At 34.6% G+C, this 12,000-nt stretch overlaps 1 protein-coding gene across 1 annotated transcript in view; it reads right to left on the reverse strand.

The window, feature by feature from the left end:
* The window catches only part of DYNC2H1 (dynein cytoplasmic 2 heavy chain 1), a 134,256-nt gene that overhangs the window by 23,119 nt on the left and 99,137 nt on the right, over positions 1–12,000 (reverse strand). The window contains 2 exon segments of the mRNA XM_088522367.1: positions 6,295–6,384; positions 7,300–7,509. Coding sequence (XP_088378493.1) covers positions 6,295–6,384; positions 7,300–7,509 — 300 coding nt within the window.

Genomic DNA, 12,000 nt, shown 5'->3' on the forward strand with positions numbered 1-12,000 from the left:
AACACATTTAAGATACCACCATGAGGAAACTTGGAATAGGAGACCCAGGAATTATAATTAATGTAATAATGTAATATATGTAATGTAATATATGTAATATAATTAATGTAATAACCCATGATGATTCATATGCTTCATGTCTTAATGTCCGTCCTAAATAAATCGTTGCAGATACGCAAGATATATAGATACCTGAAATACAGTATTGTAAAGTTCAGTGTCTGCATTCCATTTTTTTTGTGTTCAGAAGCTCTCATCTTCCAAGTTTCAGTATACATAATTTCTATTCTAATTTAAGGTAACCTCCAAATATCAGAACGTCCACCTAGGCAGAAATGTATTTTCATCAGCTGGAATAATACATTTTGCATATACCCATTTATTAACACTATAAATGCACAGATTCCCTTTTATTATTTTACTTTTACTGGGCAAATTGAGGTCTGAGAAAATGAAACACCTGTTATTTCTCTGGCTGCTGCTGTTTAATGCTTTCAGGAAATCTTTACACTTCTGTATATCCTAATAATTCTACTATCTGGACTATATTTTGGGTTCTTCCCATCTCTATTCAATTCTTGAAACCAAGCTACTAATTTTATTATTTTCTGCACTGGCTGCAAACATTTTGACAATGCAGCCCTTAACTAGTAACTTAAGTATACATTTACTGCCTCCTTAGAAGATGCAAACTCCTAATACGACTTTGATTTCACTGTCTCCAATGGTGAAGGTAAAAGTCAACATATGAGAGGAAAATAAACAAGGAAGAGGTATGAGTAATCCTATGAAAAAAAATTATGATGATGGAGTTGGCCATATAACACTAAACCAATCCAAAATTGACCTTTATTGAAACATGAATCTGAAGATAATTCCCAGAGCGATGAAAAAAAATTATGTGCCTTTATTAAATCTCTTAAATGCTAAAGTTGTAGTAACTAATAAAGAATTACATTTATAAAATGAATAATGAAAAGTCATTAAAATGGAAAGTTAATTAAAATAATTAAGGCAAATGGAACCCACAAACATAAATTGGAGTAACATTTAAGAAAAGTATGATTGATTGAAATGTATGATTAGAAATAATCAACACTGGTAAAATTAATATAAGAATTAAAAAGTAGAAATTGCATTTCAGATGTGATCTAGCTTCTTGAGGAGTAAAACTGATAACTTATTAAGAAGTGTATCATGTACAACAGTATTACATATCTAACATCAAAAAATCTTTAAAAAAGATAATAGCAAATATTCTGTCATCTGTCACTAATTTCTATTGTGACTGACAAAACAATCAACAGAATTTATTACTTGTGAATGTAGTTAAAGTTGTACTGTAAAGCTCTGCCTTAATAAATCTCTCTCCTACAGTAAATTATTTTTTAAAAATTGTAACTGACTTTATCATTAATTTACACAGTAAATAATCCATAAACACAAGCGTGTCAGTAGTTTGAACAATGACAGAGAAAGATTTCTGTTATAGTGATATATTGCAGTATATTTCTTAACAGTTGACTGGAGGAATATATGGAAATAACTTTTTGAAGATACTCAGTTTTAACTAATCTATTACTGTTGCCTAACACAAATTTCACCTTGTTATACTCTATTATCTCCATTTTGCATAGGAGGACTGTTCCATAGTTCCATAGACTTGCACTCTTTAAAGAAAATTCTCCTAGTTGCAGAATATGGCATGCAGTTTGTGTACAACTGAATAAAAGCAGAAGTCAGAGACAGTGAAGTTACAACTGAAAATAGCAGTTGTCATCTCCACACATAGTTATACGATCAAGTTACATCCATATTCACATTTACACTTTTTGCTGCATATTTTTACACTATTATTTATAATTTGAGGTTTTTTTCCTCTATAGAAAAAAAAAAAACCTTACTCAGAATAAATGGTTTGCATAACAAAAATCTTACAAATACACTAGAAACATCCATTGGATAGTTTCTCTATCACATCTAAAGAAAAAAATTTAAAAACAGGTAATGTCAAGAAATTGTATTCCCTCAAAACTTCCTTCTGACCTATTAGTCATCACTAATGTTCACAAAAGTTATTTATATCCCACTGGACAAAACTGCATTAATCAAGTTCAAAAAAAACTGCTATTTCCTGCCTATAGGTCCTGCCTATAGAAGATCTAAAAAAATATTGTCACATCATGTCTGAAAGGTTTTCCCAGGTTCTTCTCCATATAACCAACAGACTGAAAGCTATTCCCTTAGATACTAATTAATTGAAATAACTGACATCTTTTTTGTCTGCCTACTAGCTTATATGCACCTCTTCTGCATGAATTTACCTTAACTAAAAATTATCCTCTACATACCTCAGACTCTAAATTGGCAGAGTTTGTCAGACTCTGGATACTCTGCTTTGTCCTCTTGTCTGGAGAATACAAGTATTTCCCTCATTTGATTCAAAGGCTAGTGGGGTGGGTTTTTTTGATGTTGTTGGTTTTTGTTTTTATCAACTTCTACACTACCTCTGTTAGAATTAATTGTTTTCTCTTCTTCTTTTACAATGTAATTTTGATCTATACACAAATATCTCAATTTATGACTATGTATTTCTTTGCATAAGCAATTCCTTACCTATGTCTAATAAGTGAACGTGTAAGTATTCCAGGAACCTGAAATGCAATGTGGATTACGAACCACTCTCATAAAAGGAACACACAGTCTCCTATCCTGAAAACAATAATACTCTTGATTGCAGGGGTAAATTCCAAATTACGATAATTCTTGTGATATCTAAAATAATATGCAAGGAAGATGACAGCTAATTTAAGGTGCGAAGCATACACACTGCTCCAAAAATAACTCTGAGTTATTAATATGTGCAAATATGTATACAATGACCCATAATAAATTAAGTTCTCATTCTAATAAAGGATTCATTTTAGAAAGCTGGCAATATATAATTTAACAAGAAACCAAAATGGATGCCTGAAGTCTTAAATCTAAGAAGACAAAAATAGAAATAGAAACACAATAGATTAGAGAAAAAAGATGTATGGATATATAGATATATAGAAAATAAATAATTATTTAATTCTTTAGGATGCCTAAACTAGTAAAATAAATCTCTAATATACACCCGAATTCTGATGGGCAAATTTCAAAAAAAAAGCTTACAATGAGTTATTATTTTATCTCACATTATATATATATAAAAATATATAAAAAACTGTCTTTAAGGGAAATGAAAGATTCACTGATGAAAAAAGTAACTAGAAAATACACTAGTACTAGTAAAGCTACACTGAGTTGAACAGTTGGCTTTTATCCTTTTTGATGGAACTGCTACCAAAATTCAGAGTTGGATAAGGTATTAGGACAGGTATGGCCAGAGGTGGCGAAGGACTGATAACCAATTTGGCAATTTGTGATGAAATTCTGTTTGTGTCTAGAAACATGCCAGCCCTCCTTTCTCAAGTATTAAAGGAATAATAATAATAATAATAAAAGATCTAGTTGCCTTTCTTGCAACCATACTTTTCAGCTAGGATCGGATTCAAAAGGCCTCTCTGTGCCTTTCTTAATGCCACTCATCTGAGCTGTTCACAGGACCCTACCACACCACGTAGCATTAAGCATGTCCTCCCACATCACCTGTCTCTCTGCGTCCATCCTCTCTTCCCCAGTCTGTGCTTCGGAAAAGCCTTTACTCCAATCATATCAGGATTACTGAGCATATTTGTCTTATTTAGGTCGAAACATATACTTAACTATATAGTTATCTTAAATTAATGATGGTATTAATAATAAATTTATCTAATAATATTATGTTCATAGATATACGTATGCCTCTTATCTTAGCCACATACAAATTAGTATCTTAGGATATTGATACGATGATCTAAGTTACTTCCACAAATCATGCTATAGTACTTATCATTACAATAAATACTAGTTTGTAAAAATTGCTTCCTCTATTCTTCATGACTTTGAGTTAACTGGATAACATACAACTAATTCTCAAACAGTTAAAGCAGGAAGTTCATGCCAACATTTCTAGTGCTGCAATTCAATTCCTCAGAATCATTACCTGATGCATGTATTGCTTACAGGTAATTTGACTTGTGAGTTATATTCACCTGTAGCTACATTCACATGTAGTTAAAATAATTTGCTTAAAAATTCCTATTACTTTCTTAAATTATGATTACTAATATCCAAAAGAGGTGGTGAATAAACTTGTGAAGAATTTGCAGATGGATAAAGACAAAGAACAGGTACTGACAATGAAGTTTTATTTAACCTTTGAATGTCTTATAACGGTCACTCAAAATAAGTCCTTCCCCTCACATCTATTTTAGCATTTAAAGGACGATTAAAATAGAGATAAAATATGACCTATACACAGTCTTGGTTAGGTATAACAGAAAGCAAAAACTCTCAACTGCTGACATGAAGCAAAATATTATTACAGATTGTTTAAATTTTGAAGAAAGCAAGGAACGAGCCGCAGCAGACTCATAACACAAAACTGACTTGTAAAAGACCAGATTTTGCTCAGAAGCAAGGGCACAAAACTTTGATTCAGTAGAAACAATGAACTGCTGAATCTGGTCAACAAGTATTACCCTCCATATGCCAAACCCTGCAACTGCTAAACAAGTAGGATGGACGGTCACAGGGTGGACTGAATTATGTCTCAATCAGATACACACACAGAAACATACATTCAAATATATACACATATAGAATTATAGTTCTGTATCTGTGCAATAATTTCTATGGAAGTTAGTTGCATTTAATGCCTCACATCTCCCTTTTCTAAAATATTTAACAGTCTACTCTGTTATTTGAACACTCAATCTGAACAACAATATTTAATGCCTACAAGAAACATAAAAGGTAAGTGATTCATGTTAACATTTTAATTTAAGAACATCTTCTAGAGTCATGTGCCATTTCAAATAAATCAGGCTATCCAGAAAAGAAAAACAAAAACAAAAACAACAACAACAAAAAAACTATAGGTCATACTGCGACTAGAAATAAATCAACATTTTAAAAAGACTTGTTCAGTTCACTTTTCACAGCTCACTTTTTTCCTTGAAAGGAAACAGGACAAAAATTAAAGAAAAAAATAAAAATAAGATTCTGAAGCCAAATTAGAAAACAGATTATATTTGGCCAAAGAAAACAGTACTCTTCTCAAAATCATTGCATTTAAAAATGGAATTAAAAGAACCCTGCTGCCTACACAGTAGTGTTACTGCATAGGACTAAAATGACAGCACCTGTTCCCTAACTGATCTTTTCCCTTTTACTCAGGTTTCACTTTTCAAAACAATCTTGCAAAGAACTTGAAAATCACAGAATCACAGAATTTTCAAGGTTGGAAGGGACCTCTAGAGATCATCTAGTCCAACCCCCCTGCACACGCAGGGACACCTAGAGCACGTGGAACAGGGTGGCATCCAGGTGGGTTTGGAACATCTCCAGAGAAGGAGACTCCACAATCTCCCTGGGCAGCCTGTTCCAGGGCTCTGTCACCCTCACAGGAAAGAAGTTCTTCCTCACATGCAGATGGAACTGTAATTTATACCCATTACCCTTTGTCCTGTCACTGGCCACGACCAAGAAGAGTTTGGCCCCATCCTCCCTGCATTCTCCCCTCAGGTACTGGTACATGTTGATCAGATCTACTCTCAATCTTCTCCTCCCTAGGCTAAACAGGCCCAGCTCTGTCCTCATACGATAGATGCTCCAGTCCCTTAACCATCTTTGTCGCTCTGCACTGGACCCTCTCTCGAAGCTCCATGTCCTTCTTGTACTGGGGAGCCCAGAACTGCACACAGTATTCTGAATTTTTATATAGATACACTAACTGAAGCATAAGTGATTTCAGTGATTTGTTTAAAACAAATATAAAATCCAAGAACTCATGTACATATAAACTCATATGCAAGAGTATCCCATGTTACTATTAAGGTTACACCACATTAAACAGTGTGAAGAATTGTTAAGATAATTTTAGATAAATAAATCTGTTTTTTTTTTAATTTTGTCAGAAAAAAATGACTGAAATCTCACATATAAATCTAGTTGATAAAGTAAATATGAAAATGATTGCATTTTAAGATACTGACTTCACATTGTTCAAAATGCAGTCTTTATATTATTCATCCATTCATATAATTTTGCCAGTCTTTTCATACATCTTCTAAAACTCTTCAGGACTTCAGTTCAGAAAGATCTATGACAGTGTAATGCATAAGATATACTGTGTCACTGAACATTAATATACTTTAAAATTACCTGTATAGCAACTGCTCGAGCTACAAGACCTCTAAGATACTGTAAAGGATCTTCTGGGCCTTCCCACTTACTTTGCCATGTGAGGGGACACTGAAATAAAAAATGGATTTACAGAAAGTATCCATTTGAAAACCATCATCATTGCATTTTAATCTAAACCAAACTACATCACTATACAGAAAAAATCTGAAACAAATCACTTCAAAATAAAATATATGTTGAAGTTTAGCTGACATGGTTGTAATAGAGCAGAACCAGACTCCGCTAAGACCTTCTGACAAGACTGCTTTATGGCCACAATCCAAAATACTGATCTGTGACAAGATAAGTAGTCAATAAGCAAATGAAATGCTAGAAACACTTTGTTCAGTGTAGCAGGAGGCACTGAACTGATATTTTTGAGAGAGAAAATGCACAGAAACTTTAGAGCACATCTTTCTGACAGTATCTGGCATCATAGCTCCTGATGCTCATAATGCATGTGTATTGGTTAAAGCACACAGGCAAGCCACATTCTCTTGCTCAGTAACAAAAAGTTATTTAGACTGCTAACACGAAAATGATAACTTTCACCAATTGTACTGAAATTTTGCTAATGCTATTTTTTTAGTCTCAAAAGAAAAAGAATGTTAATTCTAATTTGAATTTTGATAGGTAAATACATGCATAGCAATAGTTGTAATTTGAAGTTACTTGTGACTACTTAATAACATTGGTTTGTAATATGGACAGCCCTCCACTGAAAAGAAGTAAATTTCTCTGTACAAAGACCATTGACTGGCATTTACACAGTCCATTTTACCTCTCAGAATTAGTTTTGAATTCTAACCGTAATCGCCACCTGAAAGATTAGGATCCTCTGCAACTCACTAATCCATTTTAGACTCACTGTCAATAAAGAACTCAGGGCAAACAGTGACATGAGAATATGTATCAGAATTTCATTCAATTTCCTCATTTTCATTCTTCATTGCTTATAATGTTAATTCATGAAAAATTACTTACCTTCTGATTCAGCAGAGCACTTGCTAGTCTTTGTACTTCAGAACTCAATAATGAGGTACCTCTGATGACTTTACTTAAAGAAGCAAGTGACTGATGAACACTCTGAACAAGGAGAATGGCATTGAATTGTTCAAGAGCAATGAATGATAAGATTGGAGACCCTTGTCGCTCCATAGGAGGAGACACCTTCTGATGAATCAGGTTAGAATTCTGGAAAAGAACACACGACAGCCCGTTAATGAACTCAGGGAAACTACTATGATATATTACATACTCTACATTTAATTCACAAAACTTACTTCAAAGGTCAAATGAAGTAACATATTCCCCTTTCTTTCACTGTATGATAATTGTAACGATAGTTTCCTTATCATCACTGAGATATTGCAGTAAAAGCACCACTCTCCTGAGACTCCTGTTTACCCTATATTTTACAAGTACTGGATTTGTTGAAAATTCTTCATTTAGCTGAATAAATCATTGTTTTAAATATTTGGGCGAGTATAAGAGTACGATAAGCAGCAGTGCACTTACTACTGTGACTCTGTATTGGGTATGCTATGCTGCCAGATAGAGCTCTTCCTTTGATGACCCTAGTTTAACTAAACACTTCCAACAAAGGACAGTAGCTGCCTCTCACCAGTATCATTAGATTAGAGGACTGAAAACAAAGAGATTAGAGAAGCTCTACACCTCATTCGAGAAATATTATCTGATTAACGGAACCAATACATCTCTTAAATACAAGATATTACACACAGCCATGTAATATTCTATTTTAGCTATCAGTCCTATACTTTTTTTTCTTTTAATCTTCATTTTTCCTTGACATTGCATATTTATTATCTTGATAGAGACAGAAAAGTTTTACTTAAGATTTTATTTGCAGTAAAATGAAAGCAACTTTTTTTACAGTTAACAGTTCCGATAGTGGGTCTGTGCTGTTAAAAAACAAATTCTACCATTCTTTTCAAAATGTTAAGCATCCTCCAAAAAATAATCTAATATTGATTTGCCTTTTCTGTACTGCTAGTCATAAGCATGCACTGATCACAAACCTTTTTCATTTAAGGCAGTCTAGTTAAACACTGTATTCAGATATATCGAAGTGAATAATAAATAGTAGGTGGACTAACATTACCAAATGTCACAGAATTATTTTACATTTTGAGTTGCTGCATGACAGCAACTCAGTGGAAAGTTCAGAGATGTTTCAAGAATAATCCCCTTCCAAGTGACAAGAAAGAGTCACTGATATTAACTACCTAGCAATTTTAAGAAAAAATGTTTGATGAGTTATTAATCAAACATCAAGGGAGAAGCAGAAAAAAAGACTTCTGAGAGGCAGAAGTTAAGCAGAGAATGCTTAGGTGAATACAGCTTTTCTATTATTCATACAATTGCACCGTGATTGCAATTATAGTAGAATATTTCTCCTATTAGCTCAATTTTGGAGGGAACGAAAAAAAAGGACAAGCTGGCACAAAGTATTTATTCACACAATTAATGACTTCCTGTTGATCATGGCTTTTATGAATGTTGTGATTTAAACTTTTGATCTTAAGTATGATTGCAGCCTGCACATCATTTTAGATTTTTCTGCTGAGACTTTTGGAGTCTTTTGGACTTTTGGAGATTCCTGGTCTTGAGTTACCATAGCTCATAAATGCAGCTCGCAAAAACAAAACAAGAAAAATTAAAGAAATGCATTATGAGAATTATATTCCTTAAAGCGAAAACACAGATTTGAATAAAATCAGAGTTGTTTTAAACAACTCACTCGTTATTTCTCCTTGATACTAAATTTTCTTTAAGTTCTAACTCAGCAAATCACTCAAATCTACTAGCAAGTCTCATAATTATCTAACACTGTGATACAGCTTTCTAAGCATCTAGTTTTTTTTAGTTATATAGTGAAAGCACATTGCTAGTGAACAAGAAAGTTAAAAAAAAGCTAAATCATAACTTTCACTTAGAATATAGCATCTTATGTGTAGTTCCAGGGTAACAGCAGATATTTTATGTCACTAACACAGTACATAACAGCTTTAGAGGACATATAATCTGTTTCAGTAAAAAGAATATTTGATTGACTAGCCAAGAATTATCTTTAAAGCCACTTTTTTAAAAAAGTTTACTGTATAAATGAAAAGCTTAATCAATCTTGAAATGCTGTTGATTCACTGAAATCCAAATGTACTGATAACATGAACATAAGTACTTAGTTTTTATAGCTTATACTGAGAAACAACATATCTGCAATTATTGCATTACATGCAAATATTTAAAATAATATAATCTATAGGACAGGACTTATGTAATCGCATTCAGTTATGTTTTCTTTAGAAGAGGAACATGCAATCCCAAGTTTATTTTCAAAACTAGCTTCTATATTAAATACTGTATTTCTGAAATAGTACTGTGTATAAATTCTGAATCACTGAACTATTTGCAATTTCCTATTGTTATTTTTATCCTTTTTCCCCTTCCTTTATATTTAGCATGTACTCTTAAACTACGAACTAGACAGGCAATTACACACTGCTCTGAATTTCAGTTACGGGATTTAAACTTTCATTGTAAAATTCTACAAGTTACAAATGACCCCCTCCCCTCCCCAAATCCTATCTTTTTGATAAATGTAATGGGGAAAAAACTATTACACCTTCTACTATTTTATTAATGATATTTCTGTGAAGTATCTCTTATTAAAATAATAACTGATTTTGATTTTTTTCAGGTTAAATGAAATTCTAACTAGCTACATGCTATCTTGATTTCCAGGGCACATAGTGTGTCTGTCTCCGTAACCATTCACAGACACTGTGAGTTTGTCAGAACTTTCAAATGTTTTTCATCTCAGGCTCACACTGCACTCATCCTCTCTGCAAAAATACGAGAAAGAATAAGTGAAAGGCTAATGCAGATGACCAGGCTTATGACTGACAGAAAGCGAAGGACCATGTCTTGCTTCCTACACCGAGGCAGGCATACCACAAAGCCCTTTACTCGTCAAGGGTAAGGAACATACACTATTTATGTATGTCAAGCTCTGTATTTTGGGTTTGCATGCATTTTAAAATGTTAGTACAAAAGCTTTACTTCAGTTTTTCTGAGCCCATAGCTTACTGAGGATGAAAAGGGAATTACAGTAGTTTCCCTGTGATCCAGACTGTGTCTCATGTACAAGGGCTTCTAGCTTCTGTGGCTTAGGCTAGTTAGTAATTTCTTGTTCAAGTATTTCATTATCAGAAGAAAAAAAAAGAGCAATGCCATTGCAACTTGCGGCTTCTCTCGGTCTTTCACATACACCATCTTAATTCATTAAATGCACACTGAAAGGGGAAGCTTCTAAAATCCTCAATACTGCTCTTTACATAACACTGTCCTATGAATTCCATTTTTATTTCATCACTCTCTTTAATTGAATCGCAGAATCACAGAATGTTTAAGGTTGGAAGGGACCTCGAGAGATCATCTAGTCCAACCCCCTGCTCCAGCAGGGACACCCAAAGCACGGGGCACAGGGTGGCACTCAGGCAGGTTTGGAAAATATCCAGAGAAGGAGACTCCACAACCTCTCTGGGCAGCCTGTTCCAGGGTTCTGTCACCCTCACAGGAAAGAAGTTCTTCCTGTGTTTCAACTGGTACCCATTACCCCTTGTCATGTCACTGGCCACCACTAAGAAGAGTTTGGCCCCATCCTCCCTACATTCTCCCCTCAGGTACTTGAACATGTTAATCAAATCTCCTCTCAGCCTTCTTTTCTCCAGACTAAACTGGCCCGGCTCGCTTAGTCTTTCCTCATAAAACAGATCCAGTCCCTTAACCATCTTTGTCGCTCTGCGCTGGACACTCTCTAGAAGCTCCATGTCCTTCTTGTCCTGGGGAGCCCAGACCTGCACCCAGTACTCCAGACGTGGCCTCACCAGAGCTGAGTAGAGGGGCAGGATCCCCTCCCTCCACCTGCTGGCAACGCTCCTCCTGATGCAGCCAGGATCCCATTGGCCTTCTTGGCCACGAGGGCACATTGCTGACTCATGCTCAACTTGTTGTCAACCAGGACTCCCAAATCGCTCTCCACAGGGCTGCTTTCCAGCAGGTCAACCCCTAATCTGTCCTGGTGCCTGCGGTTATTCCTCCCCAGGTCCAGGGCCCTGCACTTGTCTTTGTTGAATCTCATGAGGTTCCTCTCTGCCCAATTCTCCAACCTTTCTAGGTCCCTCAGAACGGCAGCACAGCCCTCAGGACTGTCGGCCACTCCACCTGGTTTGGTATCAAATACTTTCTCCTAAGAATTTGTTAAAACAACTCATCTGTCACTTTTATAGAAAAATTAAATGTGAATTCTGAGATCAGCTTATACATTTAATGTTCTATTACATTCCCTTAAAATCTATTATGTATATAACTCATGGTAGCTTTAGAAATATTATCATGACCTGCTTGGGAATGAACATGAAGTGAAGTATAGTGCGCTCTGAAGAATCCAAAGAAATGTTCTAATCTTTCATATTTAATACTGTATTATGCCACAAATATTAAATTAGGTGCATTTTGATATCTTCAGTCATCTTTCCTCTGACTTCTGTTTGTCACTATTTTTGCAATATAAAACTTCACACATTCACACCTATGGTGCTCCAAAAGTTTACTTCAATACCTCCCTAAGATTTTTCCAATACATTCTGAAAACTGTTC

Source organism: Tinamus guttatus, unplaced genomic scaffold (genome assembly GCF_059628265.1).
Source record: "Tinamus guttatus ecotype Peru unplaced genomic scaffold, ASM5962826v1 Tinamus_guttatus_pri_ptg000150l, whole genome shotgun sequence".
Lineage (NCBI taxonomy): Eukaryota > Metazoa > Chordata > Aves > Tinamiformes > Tinamidae > Tinamus > Tinamus guttatus.